The following is a 27719-nucleotide window of genomic DNA, read 5'->3' as shown; positions in this document are numbered from 1 at the left end:
CTATGGCCGCTCGCTTCAGTATTAGTCAACGGAAACTGGGGAAAAGATTGATAAATGCGGAAATGAGTTTAAATACTTATTTGTACTCACATTTACGCACAGACATATGAATGCATGCACACACAGGCCCTTCACCATGTGCCATATTTGATCCCAGGCCACGGCATTGTGTTTTTGAGGGCAGAGTTATTGCTGCCTAGCTGGACTTAGGTTTGACCATTGTGTTCAGGAGGTCAGATTTGTTGAATTTGGACCAGCTCACTGTCCGTCCTGTGCAAAACCGCTCACGCAGACGATAGTCTCAGGGGACAGGGTCGTTAGGAGCTTGGATGTGCATAACCAGGCCTGTTAAACACGCTTTACTACAGGAACTGCTGCACAAAAACACACACATAAAATGTTTTAGAGCTAAGAAAGTAAAATGCGTCATTACAGAGAAAATGCGGTGTTCGTAATCTAAAGTTTGTTCCTCCGTAAATATTTTTCACTGGCTATTGTACGACAGTTTGTTGGAGAGTTGAATACAGATTGATTGTTGATAAGATTACCAAAGAGAGCAGTTATTTAAATGGTGAGAAGATTGGTCTGTTTGGACTCCCTACCTGCATTTGTGCTTAAGATTTCCCCTTCCATGTCCTGTTGCAACACCAGCGCACACCAACCCCGTCTGTGAGGGGACTCGGTTGTTAAAAGGGGACTGCTATTGTCTTGTGCATACATTTGGATGTGTGATTCTGGTGTTTGGATTTCAAACACTTGTGGCATTTGTTCTGATTTGGTGCATGGTTATTTAGTCTAAAAGCCTTAATACAAGATTTGATACCCCATCAAATGTGGTCACCAAACAGTAACTTTAAATGATCACAAAAACCCAGTAGAGTTTAAACAGTACCTTGTTGGTACCTGTTTACCCATTATTATGAGGAAATGGGTACATTAATGTGCCAAATTTTGTAATAGCATTGTCAGCATAGTCATCATAGCAAAACGTGGTCCTGGTGACACCAATTGTACAGCAGTTTTGAGTATTTTGCCAGATGTTTACATGTATCATGTGAGGATAGATTTTTGTCAATGCAACACAATAGTGCAAGATGTAGTTACAAAACTTTATTGTTGTTTATATTGTCCAAGCAAGGCCGCTGGAAGTATGGGGATACAAATGGTGCATTTTATTTGCATTGGGATGTCTGAGTTCTCAGTCAGAAATTTCAACTGGAATGCCTCCTAAAGTTGATTTCCAACTCGGAAAGTCAAAGGAGCTCGCCAACCCTAACCTCAAAATCCAAATTGACTGCTCTGTGCATTTACAAATATTGAAAGCTGCACTTCTGTCTAATTTGTGTCCCTTGATAACAGTTGTATGTACAACACTGTTTAGCTACTCTCTGTGGACATGTTGCTGATGTGTTTGTATGTGCAAATACTGCATGAAGCATTGTTATCAGCTGGTATTGCTGACAGTGGCTAACCAGGCAAGAATTAGTTTTGCGAACAACATCTTAGAGAGGAGAAAGAGTTTAGAGTTTAGATATCTCCAAACAAGAAGCAGATCTATTTCTGGTGAGACAAAGGAAATATTATTGTGAAGAAGAGTTTCCTTGTGTATCAGTTATGAGGCTTTAGCGACAGTGCATAACACTCAGAGAAGAGGAAGAAAAGAGTTGAGTGTGTTCTTCACACATGCTTTTTTTTTACAGTCCCAACATTTATAATAGTGCTCCTTTCACTTAAAATGTCACAGTGCCTGGCTCACTATTGGAGGACATTTGGGACTTGGATGTTCTTTCAAACACCTGTACTGAGAGTGTCTTCAAATACTTACCTGTGACCACACAAAAGTAAAGAGAGTTCACATTTAAGATTAGTTTTGGGGGCCTCTTCGGGAATAAAGCCTTAGAAACTGCTCAAATAGCACCAGTTTTTCATGCTGTACACTGACTTTTCATTTTATAATTAATTTTCAAATTTTATCGCTAACTAACCAGTGCATGGACTAGTACCTGACTACATTGCCAACTGTTCCCAAGTTGCAGTCGAGGCTGAAAACTAGGCGTGACTGACCAAAATACTAAATTTGGAAAAATTTGCTTGAGAACATGCAATAGTTGCAACAATTCCCACACTTTGATTGTATAATTTAACCTTATTTTAGGTAATTTTCCTATCAGCATGTCATTCCTAACTACTTTTATTTTGAAGATTGTCATGCTTTAATTCTGTATTTCATTAAACTCTTATTGCCAGTGTGTCACTGTTTCTAGATGTATGATAATTATCATATTTGTACGATAATTTTGCCCTCTGTACGATGTACAATTAATAATTCCAAAATTGCTGTAATGTACGATAATTTGACCATTGTGACATTTGCAATAAGCATTTAGTTTAGTTTAGTTTAGTTTAGTTTAGTTTAGTTTAGTTTAGTTTAGTTTAGTTTAGTTTAGTTTAGTTTAGTTTAGTTTAACTAATTTCCTGGCTCCTGCATCCGTGATTACGCATCACTTCTCACATTTTCTCCTTACAGCAAATCACGTTTGGTGGAATCCACGTTCGGATCAAGTTCATCAAGCACACACATCGTTTGTGTTCGTAAACACTTGGCCGACTGCTGAAAAAAAAAAATACTGACATCAGCTGTGGGCTGAGCTGGGTAGACTGAGAAATAGCTTCTCTCTAAGGCAGTGGGTTTTGGTAAATTTGAAGATGTTTCAAAAAATTCAATAAAAATTTAAATACTTGTTTACTGAAGTTATAAATTTAACCTATTCGTTCTTGTGATTGTGACTGGTGAATGTTAATTCTTCTCAAATTACAGTAATTTTGAGCCTCTGTTACGATAGTTTAACATTTCCGATCTGCTTTATATGTTGTAAAGCAACTTAATTCTCTTTGACTCTTTCATAAAAGTGCTTTTTATTAGTTTTTTCATTAATATGTGTATGCCCAGTGGAAGCTGTACAGAATAAATAAGGGCCAACAACAGCTGTTCAAACATGCTTGTTTAACACATTATAACACTAGAAAGCTGCTATTTTACAGGACCGGAGCCTGTGTCGTGCAGTCTGTTTAAGAGAGAGAGACGGGGTGAGAGACCAGACATGGATTGTTCTCACCAGTGAAGAAGGAAGTGGAAGGCCAGCTTCCTCTCTGTGTAACACCGGGCACCATGGGACGGAGAGGAGAATCGACGTGCACACAATGGAGAAGGGCTGGGTGGAGGGCAGACAGGAGGCGTTAAGGAGGGAGGATGTAAGTGCTGCCTGGAGAGGCTGGATGAGAAAGAGTGACGTTTAGGGTGAGTGCTGAGGAGCTGATGTTTGGAGACAGACAGGAAGTTTAAGGGCCACCTCTCTTGGACTCCTGTGCATCAGCATTGTGTTATGTTTCTTTGTGTTATTTATCGTTCCCACTTTCCCACAGCTTGACTCATCAACTAAGTTATTTCCTTAATGTTTCCCATTGCATTGTGACCCATGCCCTTTCTTCGAATGCCAAACAACTTCAGCTGTATACCCTCCAGGCTCTTGAATTTGACTTATTTCTCCCTGTTAAATTAATAGAAGAAAAAAACTAGAAACGGGAATTGTGGCCTCGGATGGTATACCTCAATTCACAAGTTACAATTTTTACATCAATTTCTGTGAAAACATGGCAAATGCTATAAGAGGTCACAGCGACTTTGGCCTTTGAACACTAGAATTTAATCAGGTCATTGTTGAGTTTGCGTGGATGTTGCAAATTTTGACAACTTTCCCAAGGTGCTCATGATTATCACATTCACAAGACTGGTATGAATGGATGGAAGGACAGATGAATGGACAGCTGTATTTACAATTCACAAATGTAATACCTTCAGATTGGCTATTGCCGGCACAGAGGCATAAAAACACACGAAAATATAGAAAAACTTGACTTGATCTTTCTACCCAACAGCAAGAGAAAGACCAGACAGGGGAGAGTGTTTTTGCGGTGGGAAGAAAAGTGACGTAAGGCAACATAAAAAGGTATGTATTCCTTTGTTTACATTTGACCCTAGTCTTTTACAGTATTATAAAAGAACGGCTCCACTTACGGCTCCGTCTAGAGGCCTGGAGGACCTCTCGTGTTGTTTGGATACGCAGCATTTTTCCATTTATTTTTGAATGTGTGTGTATATGCTGTCAGTGTTTTTGTTCTGGTTTTCTTCAGCACATTTTTATTAGCAATATGTTCCTGCTTTATTTGTTTTGGATTTTCATATTTTATTTCAATTGGCAAGGTTTTGCTAATGCCTTGCTGGCCACAGTAGAAAGGGCTCTTATTTTAGGCAATTAATCACCATAGCAACGGCAGCCCCAGCGGGCTGATGAAATCCCCTGTTCCACAGAAGGCAGGCTTATCTGTCTGTGGTTGTGTGAGTACCACATCAAGTAAAATGTACCGCTTGTGTGCAGAGCAAAAGTGATTCAGTTAACTGCTACATAAATAGTTTGGTGTTTTTAGAGCCTCATTGCCAGTTTTCAGTTTCTAGTTACTTGTTGGTAAATTAGTCATGTCAGAGACTTGTGAAGTGTTAGCAGTTAAGCCTTAAGGACATATATTATTATGAGGGTAGTTTTGGCAAAGACATTGTTTTTGCGTTATTTGCTTATTTTCCAAAGATGCTTTTTTTTACCCAGTTTAACATTGATTGTTGTGGCACAGAAAGGGTTAATGAGAGGGAGGATGAGCCTTTTTCATTTTAGACATTTAAACTTGTCATTGCAGGAAAAACTCAGGTGAGACAAATTTTGTTTATGCTGACTCAGCTTCTATAAGTGGGCCAGTATAATTGAGGCCAGAGAGCCAACATATACAATAGGCCAGGAAGAAGTTTGCCTCAATGTAATGCAGTTGTTTTTTTAATGTTATCAGTAACACTTGTGCTCTTCCTGCTGAAGCGTGCCAAAATGTCTGCGGTGGAAAAGGTCAATTGGTTGATCGATGGACATCTACTAAAAGGTGAGGTAGGCAGTTTTATTTATATGGCACATTTCAAACACGGAGGTAATTCAAAGTGCTTTACAAAGATGAAGAAAAGTATATGAGTGATATTTAGAAAAGATATGGAATAAATAACAAAATAAAAATCAATTAAGTTAGAATGTAATTAGTTTGATAAGATCAAATAATGATAATAAGGATATAAAAAATATATATATCAAGACTAGAAATAGAGTTACAGTTAAATATGGTGAGTTTTTTTGTAGGTGATGTTTGTTAGACTGCATGGAAATCTGATTTCATGTGTTTTTTACTTTAAAAAAAACCAAACATTTTAAAACATTACATTCCACATATAGCATTAGAGCGGTGAGCTTGCCACAGCCTGCCATGATATCATGTTGTCTCTGACACAAACAAACAAAGAGCATAATCCTTGACTTCACCTGCCTTTTTTAGGGGTTTATGCCAGATGCAGATGCAATCCTGGGCTATTAACCATTATAGTTCAGTTCAGTGCAAAATTAATTAAACAGGGTATTGTACTGGTTTGTAAGGTGACTGAAGTGTTGTCTTTTTCTACAAAAATTTACATAGTATGTTGTTTGTTAAATGCCTTTTAATGTTTGAGATAAATCTGCCACAACAGAAAATAGTTTTTTGTAAATGTTGCATTTTGCTTTTATGGATTAACACTGATTTAGACTAGTTCCAAATTTCACTCCTGACCCTTCTTCTCATGTTGTTGAAGCAATGGCACCGAATAAACGAGCAAGAAGCAATTAAAACAGACTCGGGTCAAGACTTCCATTAGGCAAGACCAATGGTGCAGTCACGTGCCCCTCAGATGGTCGTTCTGCTGGCTTCAGTGTGTTCATAAGGTGTAGATGTAATGTGGAAACTTGTGAGGCAGGCAGAAAACTCAAACAGTTTGAATCAAAGGAACTGAGACCGTTAAAAGAATCAGTCCCGGCTAATATTTTTGACAGCACTGAGAGGAACTCACTCAGTTTGCCACTACAAGCAACCCTTTACACACTAAAAAAGTTGTTTTTATAAAGGAATATTAATTAGAACAGCTTCAAGATTTCGAGCAGGTTTTCAAAGTGCTTTAAACTTAATTACTCACTGGTGCTCAGTACACTGGCCCTGGGAAGCAGTCAGGTGTGTAAATGGACTTATAAACCTGTGAGGAAACAAAACAAAAGGAGGATAAAAGAAATTAGATTTTCTGATAAAACTCCACGAAGGCTGACTAAGGTTAATGAGAAATTTAGTGTAAGAGGGAACACTGTGGGTGTACATATCGCTCAGGACAGGAAGAGCTGTCTGAAGGGCTGGAGGTAGATTTCAGAGGAGGGTTACACCCTCATTGTCTGTATCAGGGGAACACATGGCCCGACACAGGATGATTTCATGCCTCCAGGTCCCCAAAGTCAGCCAGCCGCCCAACACAATGTTATCAACGGATAGGAGTGCCGGCACACACGGTCAACCATCCACCCAAGAGTTTCTCACACACGTTCAGTGGATGAGAAAAATGATTTATACATTAATGTTGTTTCCTCTACTGAAGCAGAGTCACTTTCACAATGACCAGGACCAACAGGAAGTCATAAAATACAAAACGACCATTCACTATTTTATTTAATTTGTCAAATCGGCTGTAAAATCGCCCCTGACTTTTATTTGTTTGATTTAGAATAATTTGAGTCAAAGGTTCAGCAGGGAGGAGGCGGCTGTATTGGAAGCCTGAATAGCCTTTTCGTTGGCCTTGGCTGGTGACTGTGTGTCGCATGTCTGCTGGACCTATAAAGAACAATACCGTCCTTTCATTCACTGTTTGTTTTCAGGGATGTATGGTAGCCGCATAAACATACATACAACCCTTGTCTGTCTTTAATCATACACGTAAAGCATATACGCTGGACAAAGTCAATCTGTTCACACACACGCATGCGCGCACTCACACAGCGCCCGTCTGTCCTCATGTCTGAGTTAGTTGGTTGTCTTGGGTGAGTCTTGTCAATATCCCTCTTCCTGCATTTGTTTAGGCCGCTCCTTCTCTGCGGCTGCACGCTGGGATGCTGTAACTCTGCAGTGGTGACATGTGGGGGGGTATGGTGCTAAGAGTCCATGTTTCCTCCGACTCTCTCCATATCTTGATAACCTTGTTCTTAGTAGGGCGGAGGAGGAACTGACAAGGAATTGTTTGCTTTCATTTTGTTAAACCATCAGTTACTGACTCTGCAAAAAGAAACACAGTAATCTTATAAAAACTTTTTGAATAAAAATGTTGATAGGAGCTTTTAACTACAGTGAACAATACTGGAAGAAAGTGAGAGAGCATGCACAATACCAGGGCTCTGACACTAAAGCAGCTAAATGGAATTCAGCCATCGCTGGCGACGCATATCACCGTGATAAGCCTTGATGTACTTAGCCTCGATGTACACTCAGTGGTCTCTTGATTAGGCGCACCTGTAATATTCAGTACAACAGCACTGCCAACCTTTAAAATAGTTTTTTTTAATTAGAATGTCACAGTAAAGTTGACCTTTGACCTTTTGGATATAATATCATCATAGTATTGTTTATTGTTATTATTACATTATTGCTTTCACAAGAATTCCATGAATGCAAGGTCACCATGACCTTTGACCACAACATTTAAATCAGTTCATTCAGTCCATGTGGACAGTCATGCCAAATTTAAAAAACCCCCACAAAGCCTTGAGATATTGCATTCATAAAATGAGATGGACACAAGGTCACTGTGACCTAGACCTTTGACCATAAAATTCCACTCAGTTAATTGTTGAGTCCAAGTGGACATTTCTGCCAAATTTGAAGAAATTCCCTCAAGGTGTTCTTGTTATAACACGTTTTCCAGAATAAGACTGACGCAAGGTTACGGTGACTTTGACCTTTGACCGTCAAAATCTTATCAGTTCATCTTCGTATCCAAGTGGAGGTCAGTGCCAAATTTGAGGAGTTTCGCTCAAGGCGTTTTTGAGATATCGTATTCATGAGAATGAGAGGGACGGACAACTGAAAAAACATATTGCCCTCGGCCACAGCTATCACTGGCGTGGAGGCATAAAAAGAATGCAGCCATCATCAATTTTATTATATACACATGTCCAAATGTCTTCTGTGGAAAAGGTCTATATCAGTAACTAAAATATAGCCTGCTACTCAGTCTGGTATGACCAGTACTGTAGCTTATGGGGGCCTTCCTTGACACACATAATAATGCATGTGTGACCCATATCTGCCTTCACGAGCTCTTCATCTTCAATGCTCCCATTTGGAAACAGCATTTCAGTCAGGGGCAGGGTTAAAGGTCAGCTGTTAAGAATAGCTCCAATCTAAAACTGTAGACAGTGTTGGGAACAGAGTCTTAAGTGACTGAAGTCTAAAATACACAAAGAATGATCATGAGCTCCCTCACCTGTTGCCTCAGAGCTTTGCCATCCTATAATGAGCAAACAGCGCCAATAATTATTTTGTCACCACACGCACTCTTCTCTAGGTCAGCTTGTCAACGGAGCAACACTGCTTTATTATTATCCTGGTTTGAACTTTAAAATATGATGATGACATGAGAGTGAGGAGTGATGGTGTTATATGTTCTTTCACACTGAGACCAAATGAAAACCAATACAGTCACTTGTCCTGCCCTGACCTGAGAGAAAGTAGAAAGCAGTCTCCCAGTTCATTATTATTTTTCATTCTTCATAAAGGATTTATGAATGGTAGCAAATGGATTTATTAATTGTTGAATCAATTATTCATGCGTTATGGATATATACATGAAATGCATTTGAAGCAGCTACAAAAGAGTTATTAACTGGTTATGAAATGGTCTCAATTTATTACTGATGCCTCCCTATGACCTACGTAGACAAACAAGACCATAACAGTAGTTAGATGCTAAGGGCGCTATGCACATCAGTATCAGACCCTGAGTGGGCTTTACAAAGCATTGTTATTTGATGATGTGGAAGAGAGACCAGGTTGTATCGACCATCAACACAAAGTACAGTAAACGTATCTCATTGACAGGAAGTCTGCCTCAACGACATGCCAGAAGGGCGGATAAATTCTGTCACCTACTTAAGCATAGTTTTTGTTGACAAGTACCAGTTAGTATGTTTGCCTCAGCTTAAACAACCTTGAGTTCCTCTTCCCACTCTGGAGTTTCATGCTATGTTTTATTTTCATATTAGCAGCCACCAGTGGATTACAGAGATGAGTTGGAGGGTGTGCATTAGTCGTGATGGCCATTCAGGAGCACGTGTTCATCAAGCCTGTCTTCCTTTGGACGCGGGCGAGGCAGGGCTGAAATGGGTTTGTGTCAGTCATGAGCCAAATAGCAGGCAGGGGTCAGGCTGGTGGGCGTGTGGGGTGGGTTACGCTAATGCATACTGGCAGTGTGGGCTTTTTCCATCACTCAAGTACACATACACTACAGTCACACACACACACACACAGTTGCACACATAAACACTTCACTGCTCTTGCTCTTGATCTCCCCATAACATACACACGCACACACATTCAGACCTCATCCTGGCACCACTGAAAAGCTTTAAGTGATGAGATTACGTGAAGTTGTGGAACATCACTTTTTTTGTTACGAATCACTTCACGCTGTTATTCTCTGTGAATGATGTTCCACTTCTAAATCCACCCTGATGAGCAGCACAATGGAAACGTCAGAGTAGACTTTAAACTGAGGAAGGCTACGTAATTAGGAATTAGCAACAGCTTTTCCATCCTTTCAAACACTCCATTAAACAGTGTCGCTGACTGAAGCCTGAGGGGATGTTAGGTGCTGCATGGGCTTTTGTTTAAGGAAACTTGAAAATCACAGGAAATTCTTACCGATGAGTGGTAACCTTTTTAGGATGCTTGAGGAAAAAAAAGTTTTTTTAGCATTTGCCGATGTTGAGGAAGCACCCTGACACACTCTTTATAAAGAGGCCTTGTCTTGTCAGAGTAAGAAACACTAGAAGATAACCAGATTAATGTTTTTGGAGTGATACAGAGGAGATGAGGTGGCAGAGTCACAGCTCAGGCAAGGTTTGTCATGAGTTACTGATTGGTTTGGTCTTTCATGCTATTTATACATGCGTAAACATTTTCTCTGCTCCATGGTCAAAGGCGCACTTGTTGGAGAGGAGAATTTAGCCTTTCAGATCACACATTAGGCCATGACATCGGCAAGGAGAAGAAAATTGAGTAAAGATCAATGAGGGCTATCTTTGATTTCACTAAAGTAAAACGTTTACTGTTCTCTGACACAAAATCATCCTTAGATGAATAGTTTTGGTGTTCATGTGGGGAAATACACTTATTATCCTTCTGAGTTGAACAACACCCATCCACTAGCACTTTCTCATTTATGCTGATGAATTTATGGCCAGAAGCTGATTATCTTAGCTTAGCATAACGACTGGAACAGGATGAAACACATGGCTCTGTCCCAAGGTAATGAAATCCTAAAGAGCCTTCAACTCAAACGATGAAATTGGTCCATGCCCTCTGGAATGGCAAGATTTTTTGATCTGATGCCACTATTGACAAGCCAACATGGTCGTTCCAAACAAAGCTGCAAAGCTACAGACCAATGTTTGTGACTGACAAACAACAAAACCATTCTTTAGCTTTTTAAGGCTGTGACACACCAAGCCAATGGTTGACTATCCGCCTACGCTGGGTCAAGGGCGAGCATCTGTGGCCCTCGTCGCTGCAATTTGTCCCACACAGTTAGCCCTCATCGACACTCATCAGTTTTTTTTTGCTGATTAAGCATATTGAAGATGAAGTGAAGCGGAAAGGAGGAATGTAAACAAACAGCTAAACTTAAAAGGGAAACATGTCGAAACAAACTTGTTATATGTAGGATTCTTTCTCTTTAATCATTGAGCTTTAAACAAACATTTCTTGATGGTTTGTGTTGTTGTGTAGCAGATTGAGATGCCTTAACCTCTGCTCACATGTGAGTGTGCTGCCTTGTGTGTCTCTTAGCTTGTTAGCCTATCACCACTTGAGGGCAGTCTATATAAGGGTGCGGTGTAATCCCCACTCTCTCTTTCGCTCAGAGGCCCACTTCCAGGTTGCTGTAATTCCTGGTCCCCTTGCTTTCTCCTTCCCGCAGGTAATGTAGCAGTAGCTGCATTGTTTTACTGAAAAAAAAGATTATCTAAGGCTGTGTTTTACTACATGTTCACTTGTTGTAGTTGCTCAGACTGCGGATCGAGTCGCCACCAGTTGCCTGATGGGGAGTGGTGTTGTATGAGTGCAGGAGTTGTGGCAAGCAGGACCTCCAGTCCCGCTTCTGAGAAACAGGCAGGGTGCGCAGCAAGTTGTGAAGGGTTCGGTTAAACCCTTCACACTGGCCGTTACCAGCTGGATGGTGCCGCATGGTGCAAGATTTCTCAACCCCATTAAGGCGCACAGCTGCTGGTTTAGGGATCTCTCAAAGTTTCGGCCCTGGTTTGAAGTATGCAGGCTGAGACACCGAACTTTGAGAACCATTCTGTCAGTAATACCCGAGCCTCAGTGGCGGCTCGTTGGTCACAGGTGGGAACAGCCAATGTGTATTTATTTGTAGTCCATGGAAAGGATCTCATTTGGCTGCAAAGCCAGCAGATACCCCATGAAGCTACGAGTAATGGGATGGTTGCCCTTAACAACCTGGCACCTGTCACAGGCCTGATACCAGTGCTTCCCATCAGAGGCCATAACACCGCTGCCTAAATAGCTCCAAGGTTCTTGTGGCCCTCAGTGAGCACATCTTCCCTTAAAGCAGTGAGTAGAAGCAACTGAAACACTGACTCAGCACCGTCAGGGCAAATGACCTGGCGATATAGAACCCCACTCTTTTCCACCAAGCGCTCCTACTGACGGAGCAATGCCAATGCCGGCTGAGACAGCCACTTGCATTCCTCCGGGTTGGGACGATGCTTCTGCTGCCAGAACATCAAAATCTCATGAATGACAGGCTCGGCTTGCTGGAGAGTGCTTAGGTCAGAAGGGGTCTGCTGAGGCAGGCCTATGATGGCGTCATGGGTTGCTTCAACCTCTTGCACCTGCAAGGCTTACTGTAAGGGTTTTGGGAGTGATGTGCCAGGGAGCATAGCTTCAGTGTCCGGTGCTCCAGCTGTATGCTGGGGGGATAAAGAATCAGCGTTTATATTGCTCTTCCCTGAATGGTACTTGATCTCAAAGTCAAAAGAGGCAAGCTTGGCTGCCCAGCATTGTTTAGTTGCCCCAAACTTAGTGTATGAAAGGTGGCTGAGTGGATTGTTGTCCGTGTAGATGGCACACTTTTGGCCAAGCAGGTTCTCCCTGCAAGTACTCCTAGCAGTCATGGCCCACTTAAGTGCCAAAAACTCCAACTCCATGGAGCTTTAATCGGTCTTATTGGGCTCAGTGAGCCTCAGGCCTCTACTGACATAAGCAATAGATTGCACCCTACCACCCTGCTCCTGCGACAGCACAGGTTGGCTTGCATCAAAAATGAAAGGGAGGGAAAGTTGGTATAGGCTAGCACTGGTGCTGTGGTGAGCTTAAGCGCTTCAAAGCTCCGGTGACCCTCCTCAGTCCAGTGTCCAGTTACACCGTGCTTTGACCTCTTCTTTGACTTGGTTCCCCCCAAGCTCCACAACCAGCTTGTGCAGAGGGGCAGCCAACTTGGCGAAACCCTCCCTGAACCAGTGGTAGTAATTGACAAAACCGAGAAATGGTCGCAGTTCCGAGACGGTAATGGCTACCACCTCTACCTTGCAGTGGATACACTTCTATCAAAAATCACATGCCCCAAGTAATGCACTTTTTGTTGGAAGAAGGCACACTTGGCAGGTTTCGCTTTTAGACCTCCCTGCTGCAGCTGCCCCAGTACCACTTCCAACCTTTCCAGATGTTGTTTAACTGTGGACCACCACTGTTAAGTTCCCCCCTTCCTTAATGCAGTATTTTTTAATATTTTTAAAGAAAGTTTTGTCATAAACCTTAGTAATTTTGGTACTATCATATTTAATATTTCCTGGTGTGAAAACCCTATGGTGGTGTTGTTGGTCATTAACCTTTTCCAGAATTTCTTACCCTTTGTATATTTCTCTATCACCAGAGTTGGTCATTGGCGTACAGTAAATTATGTTCTGTTCTTTCAATATTGGGTTGTGTTTTTAACATGATAACTCGCTAACTAGCATCATGGTGGTGTTCCAGTTTCCTTTCCTGTAAGAATTTTGAATGACTCTTACAGACAACTGCCGTCTGCTGGTATGTCGTTATCTCCTCTTACGCAGGTGGAGAACGTACGTTCTTGGCTGTCCGTTTGGTGTGTTCCCTTGCAACTTTTTGGCCAAGAGACGGCAACGTTAGGTGACACAGCAGGGGGCTTTCATCGCTGCTTGTTCTCTGATGTCAGCTTGGTGTTACATGGCCTTTAGACACCAAACGTGGGTGCTTTTTAGTGACCTGTAACTGGTTTTCCACTGGGGATCAGTGTTGGGGTCGTTACTCAAAGTTATGTATCACGTATACACTGTATGTAGAGGAGATCCTCAAATCATTTATCAGACAGTCGTTCACAGTAACTGATTAGTTTGTAACATGTCTTACATGTCACACCGTAATATATAATGTAATGTACATACATTAACAACTATTTTTCTGACGATTAGGTTGACGGTGACGCTTAGGGTAGCTTTGGACACAAAAACAGCTTGTTTATGGCTCAAAAATACTACTTCTTCAAAATTAGGGAAACTGTGTTATTTGGATTCCAAATTGTGACTGTTTGCAGTTTCAGTGCTAAGCTAAGTTAATGAGCTTCTGGTCTCATATGTTCCACATGCCCTTAACACATAATTACAGCCATTTGAATGCACGTTGGCCCTCCAGCAAGGAGAAATCAAACCTAAAAGTTTCCCATTATATAATGCAGTATGTATCTGCAGGCTGGCTGCAGAGCAGAGAGATTGTCCTGGGTTAAAACTTGCACCTCACTTGGCAGACAAGAAAAAGAAGAGGAAGGAAGGAAAGAGGAGGAAGATGAGCTCTTTGAGTTTCATCTATGAGTCTTTGTTTGCATCTCAGACTTCAGTGTGTGGTTTCAGACCTCGTGCATGAGGCCAGAGAGATGAACAGATGAACAAAGCAGGTACAGTATTTCCATGAAAGCCTTTACTTCATGACTGTTTCTGTGATTAGTTGGTCTCAAAAATAAAGCTAAAAATCACAATTTTTAATAGTTTTATTCCATTCCCTTTTTAAAATAAATAAATCAAAATATGGATATAGATGATATAACTTAATGTTTTATAAACTTTTTTTCTAAATTATAGGAATTTCACTGTTGCAACATGGAAATGAAGACAGCACAGACAACAGGGCTGTAGACCTGCAGGACCACACAGTAAATAAGAGCCCTCTGGAAGTTTACTCTGAGCGGAATTGCCATTGATCCCAGAAAACAATTCCACTTCCCCTCCGAAGCCGAAGAATGCTTCCCAGCAAAAAATAGAGCACCAGGGATGTAAGAAGAAAGGGGGGAGCTGGGGGAGGAAGAGGAGGAGATGGAGGAGGAGAGACAGATGGGAGGGCCGTGGGGGGAAACACTCTTGTGATGCCCCTGCTTTTTCTTCTTGTGCCCCCTGTGTGGACTAACAGTGTGATGTTGGGACGACACTGAGCTCAGATGCCGTCCTTCAAAAACAGCTCCTGTTGATGTTCACAGTAGGGAGTCCCACCATCGCACTGAGACTGTGGTCATCTCTGCATCATCACCTGCCATTTTTCCACGAGTTCAAGCAAGACTTGTCTCATCAAGGGACAGACAAAGAGCTGCAACTTGATCAGAGACCTTCCAGACATCCTGTCCTACAGCGGAAGAGCAGGTAAGCCCTCAAACAACTATTATGCAAGTGAAAGACTAGAAGGATGCAGACGTTTAGGTAAACACTGTGAGCATCCTACTACAAAACTACAGCAACAGAGTCTTAGCGATGAAGTGTGAGAAAGAGATGATATCTTGAGGAGTTTGGACGATGTAATGGGAAGCCTGGCGTGTGTTAGAGTCCCCGTCCTTCCTGGCAGGTACAGCTGCTCGCTCTCACTCCTTTCATCTTGACCAGTCTCTCTCTCCCTCCTCTCTGTTCATAACACTCATAAGAGACAAATATATTAAACAAAGTGAAGCACTGGAGATCTTAAAAACATAGAGCCACCAGCAATGTACTGTACGAACACTTAGAAGAGTTGTCGTAGTGTCTCAAGGGAAGAAGCTGTTGATATAGCTGCTCATTAATCTGAATTGACAAAATGTGTTAGCAAAAATGCATTAACCATTAATCTTTTTAATTTTAAATTCTATAAACCAATGTCTCACAAGTGGTGGGAGAATTTATTTAAGTAAAAGTATCAATATAGAGATGGCAATGGCATTTTTTGTTAATATAGCACATTTCATTACACTCAGTGCTTTACACTGAAAGATAACGGAAGGAAATACGAGAACATTTAACTTATCTAAAAATAATCTATGAAGAGTGTCGGTGTCAAAGTCTTGCATCCAAAATACTGACAACTTAGAAGAGGAGGTATCCACAATAATAGGCATCTTCAAGTATAAAAACAAAATTCCTTACTATGCAATATGGCTGTAGTCTGTGTTACATTTTTATATATTATGTACAGCCACCATTGGATTATTATTTCCTATTACACATGTAAAATGCATTTGAGTGTTGTAGCTGGCAGTGGTGGAGCTGATCCTATCCATATTATTCTACTGGGTAATGTAATTTACTGTGCTTATGTAACAATGTATCTTTAGGTTTTTTAAATCTCAATCTGAATTATAATCAGTAACTACTACAGCCAATAATTGTGGTGTGTATATATATATGTACATATATAGCTTAGAAGACCACTGTGTCACCAAGACGGGGTGTCTTGAGAGGATTTCTACCTTCTACTTTGGTGCAGATTCCAATTAATTTTACTGGCGTCTCTTTAAAAAAAAAAAAAAAAAAAGGATATCTTAATGTTAATTATATGTCTCTTGTTTATATAATATTTGATGTAAAAGTAAAAGTAGCAAAAAAATTAAAAACACTTAAGCACAAATTACTCAGAACTGAATTTAAGTACAGTGCTTTACCTACTTACTTTCCACCCTCAGCCTTCTGAGGAAACAGATGAGACATATATATATGTATATAATTCTAGATTAGAAAAAGCGTAAGATTTTAGAAGTTTTTCGAGTCTGTGTCAGTCACATCCACACGGAAAATTTACCAACACCGTGACATTTTAGAGAATCCCAGCTCCCAGCGCAGTCATAAAAAATACTTTAAATCAGCATAATAAAATATAACAAGCTAAACCACAGGTGAGATTTGTGTAAAGACGTGCCATATAAAATGTTAAAGATTTACAAGCTCACTATTCATGCCTAGGATGAATTTACATCACTAACAATAAAGATAAATAATAAAATAAAAATATATAAAAATAAGCCACACATTTAATCTGTCACCCGCTTTAGAAATAGTGATCCAGAAATATCACTCGTGAGTGTTAGTGAGAATTTTCCTCCATGAAACACCTTGCAGCTGTCTGGCTGAGGGTTCCAGTGTAATGCCATATGCAGCTAAACAATAGATCATAACAGGGCTGTGGGTCTGTGTACAATAGTGGGCAGATGAAGAGCCAGACAGCCATGTAAGGTAGCAGGCAGCGCATCGGCCCGCAGGCTTCTGCTGGTGTGACTGATATATGGCAGCCTGGATCCATGCTGGCGATAAAGCAGTGGCAACAGGTGACTCACATAAGTGGGAAACTCTCCCCCTCATCCCGCATCAGATCCACTTTGTAGGTCACACTAACTCACCCCTTCACCACAAGCCAACACCGCTAAACTTAAACACGCTCATGTTTGATCGTAATCCCAACACACTTGGGAGAAATGCGCACTCCACTGCTGCAGTCCTGTAGCTAAACAGCTGCAGTGCATGCTGGGATTGACCACACGAGTTAAAGGTCCAGTTTTAAAGCCATCCTTCATTTATAATGCCTGCCTTTTAAGCTTTGACACCTACGTGCGAGTAGTGGAAATAAATACGCCTACTTCATTTCCATTTTTCACTCCATTATACCCTAAATAACCTCATGAAACACCCTCAATCACCCAGAGAGTAAAAATAACAATCAGTGAGCTGAATAACTGCAGCCTGGGTATGTTTGGCATCCTGTGTGCAGGTCTGTTGATGTCAGCTGAGACTGATGCAACCTGTGTGTATAAATGTGTTGGCACAGTGCAGTTGTGTGGTTGGTCTGACATTTTCCCCGTGTTCCGCTGTGGCTGTTTCACTGAAACATTGCTGAGCTGTCACAACACTGCAAAGTGAACTGCTACCAGCAAAGATAGTTTAGTTACAGAGCTACTGGCAGGGGCTTTTTGTTTGGGGTCAATTAATATGAGCTGTGATGCTGTGTACATCTTCCCTTTGTGACTCAGAGCGTCTCTTTAACAGGAGAAAACTAAGAGCAAAAACATTTATATATATTCAGATTACCAAGTCAGATATTAAATGAGAAATTGAGCACCAAAAAAAAACCAACTATAATTGTCATACAAAACTTCTAGCAATATTTTTTTAGTATTAGTATATTTTTTATATTTTAGTATATTTTTTATTTAGTAAGGGAAATGACTGATTCTTGCTTTAGGGAAATTTGCAGTTCATTTTATTTAAAGGGTTCATAATACCTAAAATTATTTCTTCCAAGATTATACATTCAGTATGGAATATATGAAATACCTAAGGCAAGGATGTCCAAACTTTTTTAAATGGGGAGCCAGATTAGATAATTCAACCCCACTCCCAACCCCCAAAGAAAAACATATTTTTAATAACCATATTGGTTATTTTTAACAACTGAAACTGAGCTTTGTCGACTTTATGTTTTTTGCTTTGGCCATGTATGCTGACAAGCAGGAGATATCTGCTGCTAGCTATACGTTTGTTTGCTTGTTTACTGTCAGTTTATGAAAAGACATTAGTTCAGCCTTGGCAGTTTCTCCATGGTGAATGACTGTATCATAGTCATGCAATCATAAGGTGTATGGAAAATATGTAAAATAAATTTGCTTGATAAACCAATATTGTGTGGTAGGCCACAAATTAGAATTATGTCACTCATTGGGTTTGGCACCCTATGTCAACAATATAAATACTGAGAAAATATCATATACAAAAATGCACATTACAGTGGCTTAAAGGCACATTATAAAATAATCTAATGTACAAGTTTACAGTATATGATGAAAATCTATATATATAGAGAGAGGGGTTATATATATATATATATATATATACTATAAAAGAAGTTTATAAAAAGTTGGTCTAAAATAGACAGCATTTCATACAGTTCTCAAGACTATGCATTTATTGTTGCAATCACAGCAGAGATAATGCAGCCATTAAGTCCAAATTTATGACATTTTTTTCTGGTCCGGAACAAATGGTAGACCATGCAGTTACAAAGATATCCTACAGCAGAATCTCCCGAGGCCAGCTGAGCAAATTTGGCTCTCCACAAGTTTTATTAGAGTCTAACTTCTGGCCCCTCCAGTGTGAGCCTGCATGACCAGTGTGTCCCTCTAGAATATGTCAAATATGTTTTCTTGGAAATAAAGGACTTTACTTACTATGTTTAACTTTCTTATGAAAATAATGAATTAGTTTGTCAAGCGATGTGGTTTTAAGCCAGTGTGTTGAGATCATTTGTGAGATTGCTGAAAACATTTACTCTGTCTCCAGTAAATTGTCTGGGACACACATAATAACATTATTGTACTAAGATGATTTTTCCTCCATTAGTCTAAACATGACCCATTAAAGGAAAACAGGACAAGAAAATGTATAAATGTATAGCCCACCATCTAATTATCTTTGTGTTTATGGGGACAGCGCAGAGCAGGCGGTGTATCCCTGTCCTCGATGAGGATTCAGCCTGTCAAACAGGGCTTAGTGCTGAAAGGTGCAGATCACTGAAGGAATGTTTAAATCAACCCTGCCCCCTGTTGTTCCCATCTGGTGGATACAGTGCAGGCTGAGGGGAACCAGCTAGTGTTTAAACTCATCAACTCAACTAGAAAAAAGAAATTTAATCATCATCAGCTTTTTATTTGGTCTGAAAATCAGTTTTTCTATTCTGCGACTTTAAAACTAAGGACCAAAAGTCTATCTCTGCATCCTTGTGATTGAATTGATAATTATGCTCAATGATTCTGTGAGAGACATAAATCTGACAGCATTACTCCACGTGTCAACAATAAAAATAGAATTTAATGATCTTATTAAACTCCATCGTTGGGTTTCTGAAACTCGAGGCATTACCGCAGTCCCGACTTCGAGTCACTGCCTTCTAAGCCGACGCTGAGGCTGGTCCAACACACCAGAGGATTTATTGTTGAGTTGCAGGGAAGAGAAAACACAGTGTTTATTCCTGTTGCTCTGCAGCGAGTCACAGCAGCAGCTGTCACTTCACAGTGATGCAGTTTAGTAGCTGTTTATTTCTCTCTTTACCTCTGAGCTGCCTGGCTGCTGTCCAGACCGACTCAGTGTCAGTGCATGCACTGAAAATTTTAATACAACCACATTCAGTTAGTCCAGTTTAAAGGAGTAATTATTTGTATGTCGGTTACTTACACTCTGTTACCTTGAATTTATGAATTTCTTTTTGGTTTTCTCTCATGCCTTCACACTGAATGAAAACTCGAAAAACTGAGGAAATTCTTAATGAACTGGAGTTATTGGGGTCCATGTTTAACAACATGCAACACTAAATCAAAACATCTGTTTAGAACTCTCACACAACTCATGCAGTGTAATCCAAGGCGCTTTAACTCGGTCGGTGGTTTGAAAAAGACTGTATGCATCTATCAAGTAGAAACTATGCACATCCTGCGAGTACAGAAGTGTATTTTGAAAAGACACAATGTATATCACAAGCATAAATGGACATGCTGTCTCCGAGTGTCAACTACAGACGCAGAGGCGTACCTAGTGTGTCACATTTAGGCATAAAGTCCACTGACAAAGTAGCAGTATTTGACAAATTGGATCTTTGTGTCAGGGATGCATGAGTAGAGTTCAAACACACTAGCCTGACTATTTGTGCTGAAGGTTTTAGTGAAAAGATGTGTTTGCAAAGAACTGAGCATCCAACTAGATAAATGAGGCTTGATTATGATGCATGACTTGTGTGACAGTTTGTAAGTCGGAATTTGTTTAACCTAGATTTGCTGTTGTTAAACCCGGCCCCCTTCGACTCCAATTCATCAAAAAAAATTTCTGTGTTGTATTTTTAGTTCACTGTGGAGGCGTGCAAGAAGAAAAAGGAAAAAAAAAAATTTTTCCTGAAGTGAAGGTAACACAGATACAAATGATACAAATAAACATTTTGTTAGAGGTATTCCTTTAACTTTAAGTTGACCTTGTAGTGTTGAAATGACTGTGGTTATTGGCTGCAGTTCATACAGTCTACTTTCCCTTTCAGTTTATCATAATATCTCTTCAACACTTAACACTTTGTTTCCATGGAAGTCTCACCAACACTCCTCCTCTGTGCAGGACACGCACACACACACACACACACACACACACACACACACACACACACACACACACACACACACTCACACACTCACACTAACAGAGAGACTCAGATATAACGTCAAAGAGAAATAACTCAGAGGTGCATAATACCCCATTTGCGCAGTCCACCATTTGGAACACCTTATAACCAGATTGTCCATTACTTTGCCACAGAGATTATAAACAAATATGACAGCCATGATGGTCTACAGGCAAACCAGACCGCTCAGCAAAGGGCACAATGTGTCCCAGTAAATGCCAGACGGTTATTACCAGAGGGCCAACAGGAGCACAGGTATGATCGACAGCCAACAGCAGAAGCTGCTTTTACAGCAGAGACGTTTGCTTGAATAGCTCAGCTGTAACCCCTGCCTCCCACTCCCTTTAATACCTTGTTCCTTTTGTCCTTCGGAAATCATATTGTTTGAGATTGCTTCCTCTTAGAACAGGAAGAGGCAGTAAAGGGAAGGAGATAGAGACTGAAACTGCTGCCTTTCCCCAGCTGATCTAAAGTCCACTTTGTCTTTTGTCTAAAGCTGCCATTCCCACAAGTACATATGAACACTTTTGCATGTATTTTATGCATTGTGTTAAAAATGTTCCTAAATTGACAGCTGCACACGAGGAAAAAGTTATCGCCTGCGCACTGGCTTCCTTCCGAACAAATTTTATGAAGACAACGTTTTGATCCTTCTAAGGTATTTGTCGGGTCAATTTTTAATTTTTTTATTTTTTTGGACCTGACGAAAGGTCCAAGTAGGATCAGAACGTTGCTCTCATTAAACTTGGCTTGGAGTCAGTGTGCAGGTGTTACCTTTTTCCTCATGTGTGCTGTTTTTTGATGGCATTGCACCTATGTGATGTGCATATAATTTTTCTAAACTACCTAAACTGACAAACCACATAAATACAGTGGCAAGTAAGTAAATTAACTTGAGTAGTGTATTTAAACATCTTGTTTTACTTTGTACTTTTAATCCTCTAAATTTGATGAATGGACCATGAAATTTGGGGCAGACATTCAAGTGAAGTCAAGTCAATTATATGTCAAAAGCCCAATATAACAAATAACAAATTTGCAGTCATGTTCTGCTTGGGATAATATTTTATCATTATTGTTATTATTTTATATATTATATATATATTTATTATCTATCGATCTATCAATCTTTCTATCAGTCTATCTATCTGGATGTCTATCTATCTAAATACCTACAAAAACAATTCCAATTCACTCCAATAAACCTCATCTGGACTACTTTTGTGAACACTGCATTCTCACACACTTAACTTTATTTTTAGCAAAAATATTCACCGTACCATAATAAGAACATAAAAAATTATACTTATTAAAACAAGAGAAAAAAAATTGTATTTATTGTTGCTTTACTAAAATGTAGCCTGTTTCATGATAAAAACCCTCTCCTGAAACTGGTGTGACTTTTTTCTTCTTTTTTTTTTCTTTTTTCTACACAAACCATAGCGAGAAAAAATGCACTGGACTTTACATGGGTCGGCCTGAATACAGTCATACTTTAACTTGAATTTTTGACATTTTTGAATATAGCAACACAAATAAAAAATATGTTGCTACAAGTAAAAGTCCTAAAGGATCTGAATATCATTGTTCCACACCAGTGAACAGTGAACAATGGCCGTATTCTGTATTTATTTCAGATCATTTAGAAGCATGTCATGATTTAAAATTATGACAGACTATCACAAAAGGTTTGCTGTGTATTAGTCCGGGGGGAGATGTATTGTTGGCAGGGTCCGCACAGGTGAGGAAAGTCTGTTGTCAGTGTGGGCTGATAAGAACACGGCTGCTCAGTAACGTGTACCTCCTGCTATTGTGCTCGCTTGACTCTCACTCCCTTCCTCCTCCAGCGCTCTGCCTGTTTGTGATTTACTTCCAGTAAAGATCATCAGCTTCATCCGAGGAGGGCTTGGAGCCAGTTCCCTGAGTAGGATGAGGACCCACTAAGTCATGATCCAACTGGTCTCCAAATGCGACCGGTCTGACGTTAGTGGGTATTAGGTGCATGCTGGAAAGCAAGTGTCACACCAAACTTTCCTGTGTAGTGGATTGGCGTATCCTTGTGCGTGGATACAGGTCAAACATTTCCTCTCCCACATGTTCTCATTGGGGTGTGTTGCTTCCCGCCTCTCCATGCTTCACAGATGAGGAACACAACGCTCTGATTTTCCATTTTATTGCCATATATATACTTCATGGAGGCACTGAGGGAGGGGGATAGACAAGCTGAGGGTCACTTAGACCATCTCTCTCTCACACATAACTAGTGTCAGTGTCAGCCAGGCAAGTCAAAGCCTTCCACTACACACTGGGAGTAACTTATTATGGAAGCAACTGCTCATGGATTACACTTGGAGGGAGATGAGAGGTGGTAAGAGAATATTATTTCCCTGTTTGGCTTTTTTCACACTCTGTGATTGTAGTGATTAGACTTTAAATCCTACCTGGCTCACTGTTAAAATAACAGTTTGACTTATTACACAGCTTTATGAGGAAGGTATACTGTGTTTTCTATGAGCTTGCCAAGTAGGGCAGTGACTTTACATGTGTGGCATGTTGGAAAAACCTGTCAAACTGTTACTTTCTTACTGTATGTTATAGCTCATCTGTCTCTGATCTCTAATTGCATAGTAAACGCTGCCAGCAGGCAAAGGTACATAGTGCATTTAGATGTCGAAGGTCGCCCCTCGATGGAGTTTGATGGGTTTTCTTAACCTCTCAATGATGGGGGTCAGTTATTGCAACCATAAAGCTGTCTGGTGAGCTGCCTTATAGGGTAATTCTCGGCTGAGTCTCGCCAGCCTGTCGCTGCCATGTTTGGGTCTTGCCCAAACTCTCACTAATGCTGCAGGTGAAAGCACACACAGTGGATAGCTTGGGAGATCTGACTGATGCTCTCAGATAGATCTAGATTGTTGGAGCAATGTGTAGGAGGTTTTCATTATTGCAGAGAGGATGGTAGACATGCTGTTATGTTGCCGTGGGTAAAGTCTGCTGGTCACGGCCCACAGGCAACACAGAGACCGTGCAGCTCAGGCCAGGTCACAGCACTAAAAGGACAAAGTCTCCTAGCTTTGACTTGCCCTGTGGTGGCCTGTTACCCACTCTGGCTGTCTGTCATGCATAATTTGGAGCTGTATGTGACGTGAGGAATGTAAACACACATAGCATAATATTGAATAATTTTTCTTAAAACAACCTCGTTATTTACTTTTATATGACTCCCGAACTTCCTCTCCCTCTCTCATGGGAAAGTGGTTGTTCTCATGCCACAGTGTCCAGTCCTCAAGCAATTCACAGGCGGAGAAGCTATTTTTATGCACATGATGCCACACACATGCCCAGGTCATTTCATCTGCAGGGATAACCTCCTGAGACCGAGCAATTCATATTTGTCCTCTGTGACACTGACACTGAGGCCTTTATTTCAAACAACATACATGCAGCAGATTTAAGTCCAGGGCTAACCTTCATTTAAACAAAAGCAGATGTACATTGAACACTGTCTTGTGGTATGTAAGCACACTACCTTTTTAAAGTGAGTTTAATCCAATTCACTTCTTAGGGTTTTATTCATGTGGAAAAACGGATGTTTAAATGGCCGATACAAGTGAGAAATAAAAAACCAAAAAAAATGTCTGTACAGATAGAAAAGACCTTCTAGAATTTGGTTTATATTCTAGGCGCTTCTCATAGGGAACACCTCTAACCAAATCTAACTTTTTTGATTTTTGAAGTATATATGCAATCCCCAAAAGATACTTAAATTATGTAAAAAAAAATATGTAAATATATATTAAAGCTTTTTCCCCTCTGGGTCCAATGAATTGCAACTATCTATGACTGATTGTCTGTATTTCTCCTTTCTCCTCTCCCCTTTGCTCTGTTCATTCTTCCCCTCAGTGACTTCACCTTTTCACCTCTAGTACACCCTCCTGTCGTCCTTCCTCCACTCCCTCTCCACTCTTCTTGTCTCAGGTGTGTGTTCAACCTGTGAGCAGTGATGGGGGATTGGAGTCTCCTGGGAAATTTCCTAGAAGAGGTCCAGGAACACTCCACCTCGGTTGGGAAGGTCTGGCTTACCGTCCTCTTCATCTTTCGTATCCTGGTGCTGGGCACAGCAGCTGAGTCCTCCTGGGGTGACGAGCAGAGCGATTTTCTGTGCGACACTCAGCAGCCCGGTTGCACCAATGTGTGTTATGACAGCGCCTTCCCCATCGCCCACATCCGCTACTGGGTGCTGCAGATTGTTTTCGTCTCAACGCCGTCCCTCATTTACATGGGCCATGCCATGCACATTGTTCGAAGGGAGGAGAAGCTGCGGAAGAAGGAGCAGGAGGAGAGGGAGGAGAGAGGGGAAGGTGGAGGAGACCTGGAAGGGGAGAAAGAGTACCTCCAGCAGAAAGAGAGTGGAAGAATGACGGCGTCTGATGGGACTGGCCGTGTTCGCCTGAAAGGAGCACTGCTGCAGACTTACATCCTGAGCATCATGATCCGCACAGTCATGGAGGTGACGTTTATTGTGGTGCAGTACATGATCTATGGGGTGTTCCTCAGGGCATTGTACCTGTGCAAGGCCTGGCCCTGCCCCAACCCCGTCAACTGCTACATGTCCCGACCCACCGAGAAGAACGTCTTCATCATCTTCATGCTGGTGGTGGCCGGTGTGTCTCTGCTCCTTTCGGTTTTGGAGCTCTACCACCTTAGCTGGAAGAGCGCCAGAAAGTGTTATCGCCACAAGATGATGCAGAAGAGCAACCACAAAGCTGTGACAGTGTCCTTGTCCACGGATCTGGAGCCCAACAGCCCACCTCGACCCTCTGACTCCTGCACCCCGCCTCCTGACTTCAGCCAGTGCCTGGCAGCCCCAAGCTCCATGAACGCCATGACCTCTATGGCCTCTCATCCCTTCAACAACAGGATGGCGCTGCAGCAGAACTCAGTCAACTTGGCCACTGAGCGGCATCACAGCTGTGACAACCTGGAAGAGGAGGAAGACTTCCTGAGGATGAGATACGACCAGGTGCCCACAGAGCTGCCTAACAGCTGCGCCCCATCGCCTCTGCTGCATGCCGGCTACATGAAGGATAAACGCCGCCTTAGCAAGACCAGTGGGAGCAGCAGCCGGGCTCGCCAGGATGACCTAGCTGTATAGACACACAAAAGTAGCTGACAAGGGGGAGAGGAGGGACCCTGGACCTTCAGAACCAACAGAAGGAACAGAAAGATCAGTTTAGGAAGACACAAGGAGGAGTGTTATTACTGAGTGATCAGAATGTGAGCACAGGCTGAATATGCAAACTCCGGCATTGAAGCTTGACACATAACTATAGAGGATGAACTCAGTGAGACACTGAGACGTGTGTGTGGACCACGTGAGCTTGACATGTGTGAGCTCTGTGAGCAGGTAGTGTTTGTGAGTCACTTTGTCCTAAACTAAACTGCAAAAAGAAAACTAATGTTGAAATGAGAACAGGGTAACAGGTGTGACACCTGACTATTGCACATTTTACTGTTTAAGTTGAACAATTAAAGCCAAAAAATGAGAGATAAAGAGATTATTAAGTGGGAATGACATGATGCTTGTTGTGAGATGACTTAGGGAAACCATTTCATTAGAAAGCAAATTATGAAACAAATCTCAACTATTCAATTCATTAGATTAATTGGAAGATAAAGTTGTCACTTTAGATAGCAAAACCACCTGTTTTTTTTCCCGCAGCAAAAAAAAAATCTGATGCAAAAAGTAAAACCGGACTTGAAGGAATAATTTACCTGCAATCTGACCTTTGTATGCTTATCCCACAAAGAAAACGATGTCCAAACCAAAAACTGAGGAAAGAAACTAAGTGGGGTCTGCTTTTAACAACAGCAAAACTATATCAAAACATCTATTTACAATCTTTCACGCAACTCATGCAGTATAATCAAAGCCTAATTTATCCAGTCATATGCTCGGTACTTCCAAAAACACATGCAAGTTTGCTAAAAAATTATGACTTAAAGCATGAACAAACAGTCTCAAGCAGAGCTCATAGGCAGAAGTGTTTTATATGGTAACGTGTGCGCATGTGTTTGGGACGTGCTAAATAAATAACAGCATAAATGAGAACTGGATTATACTGCACAAGTTTTGTGAGAGTTTTTGACAGATGTCTTTATATAGTTTTGCTGTTTTTAACATGGTTCTCCAATGACATCAATTTATGAAGAATCTTTGCCTTTTTGGATTCTCCGTTCTCCATGGAGGTATGCGAGAAAAATTCAAGGCAAAATGCAGAGAGTATTTAATACACACATGGTCATTTTGTGGTTTAGTATTCTGTTAAAATGCAATAAACTGTGAAGCTTGCCGGTATATAAATTGGATGTTTTTATGCTGTGCTTTTACAGTAAATTACAGTTAAGTGCCTTAGAAAATGTGGAGTTTTTATTAAAAGCCATGGCAAAGACTGCCATCTAAATAGAGCCATCTGTTGATCTGCTAACCTGATTGCACTACACCTGCAGGTCAACAAACATAAACAAATATTCATTTGTTATATATTTGACAGAAGCCTTCGTGTGCCGAATGAGAGAATGTAGCCTGTTTTAGGAGTTTTCCTTTTGAAAGGGATTCAAAGGAAAAGAAAAAGAAGAGGTCCTGCTTGGATGCTGTTATGTGGAGATTCAGCCACTAGGTGGCAACATTGCACTTAACTTTTTCCATTTCTCTCCTTGAGCCATTGTGCAACAGATAATGAATTTGTCCCTATGCAATGTACAGTATGTTGAAGTTGATGTCTTTGAATGTATTTTATTTCCTTTCTGGTTTCTTGTTCTCACTATATGCAGAATAATTGAACAAGGTGTGTATGACAGCTGTTTATAAATGACCATCCATTGCAAGTAAGGGTTTAATCCTACACATCTCCTAAAGCAAATTTTAAACAGAAATCTTGTCCATCTTTTTGGTTCTTTAACACAGATCTTTATGTAATAAATGTAATCACTAACCCATCACAAGTCAATAAATCGTCCACTGTACAATCTGC

At 40.9% G+C, this 27719-nt stretch overlaps 1 protein-coding gene across 4 annotated transcripts; it reads left to right on the top strand.

Moving 5' to 3' along the window:
* The first annotated feature begins 986 nt into the window (after nt 1–986).
* gja5a (gap junction protein, alpha 5a) lies at nt 987–27719 on the top strand. Of its 4 annotated transcripts, none has more exons than XM_088083321.1 (6): nt 987–3252; nt 3937–4007; nt 4923–4983; nt 13997–14143; nt 14328–14879; nt 24589–27719. In XM_088083321.1, the coding sequence occupies exon 6, from the start codon at nt 24689–24691 to the stop codon at nt 25838–25840; it is 1152 nt and encodes a 383-aa protein (XP_087939447.1). In that variant the 5' UTR covers nt 987–3252; nt 3937–4007; nt 4923–4983; nt 13997–14143; nt 14328–14879; nt 24589–24688; the 3' UTR covers nt 25841–27719. The 4 variants fall into 4 exon arrangements, with proteins under 4 accessions (XP_087939447.1, XP_087939446.1, XP_087939445.1 ...); XM_088083320.1 differs by having other exon boundaries at nt 13941–14143; XM_088083319.1 differs by having other exon boundaries at nt 13928–14143.

Source organism: Plectropomus leopardus, chromosome 10, assembly GCF_026936395.1.
Source record: "Plectropomus leopardus strain MGB_pleo_1.0 chromosome 10, ASM2693639v1, whole genome shotgun sequence".
In the NCBI taxonomy this organism is placed as follows: domain Eukaryota; kingdom Metazoa; phylum Chordata; class Actinopteri; order Perciformes; family Serranidae; genus Plectropomus; species Plectropomus leopardus.
Note: the sequence above shows the minus strand (reverse complement) of the source record. Positions and strands in the feature narration are given on the sequence as shown.

What these genes read in the sequence shown, in the direction of transcription:
- gja5a (XM_088083321.1), top strand. Translation starts at nt 24,689, where the DNA reads ATGGGGGATTGGAGTCTCCTGGGAAATTTCCTAGAAGAGGTCCAGGAA.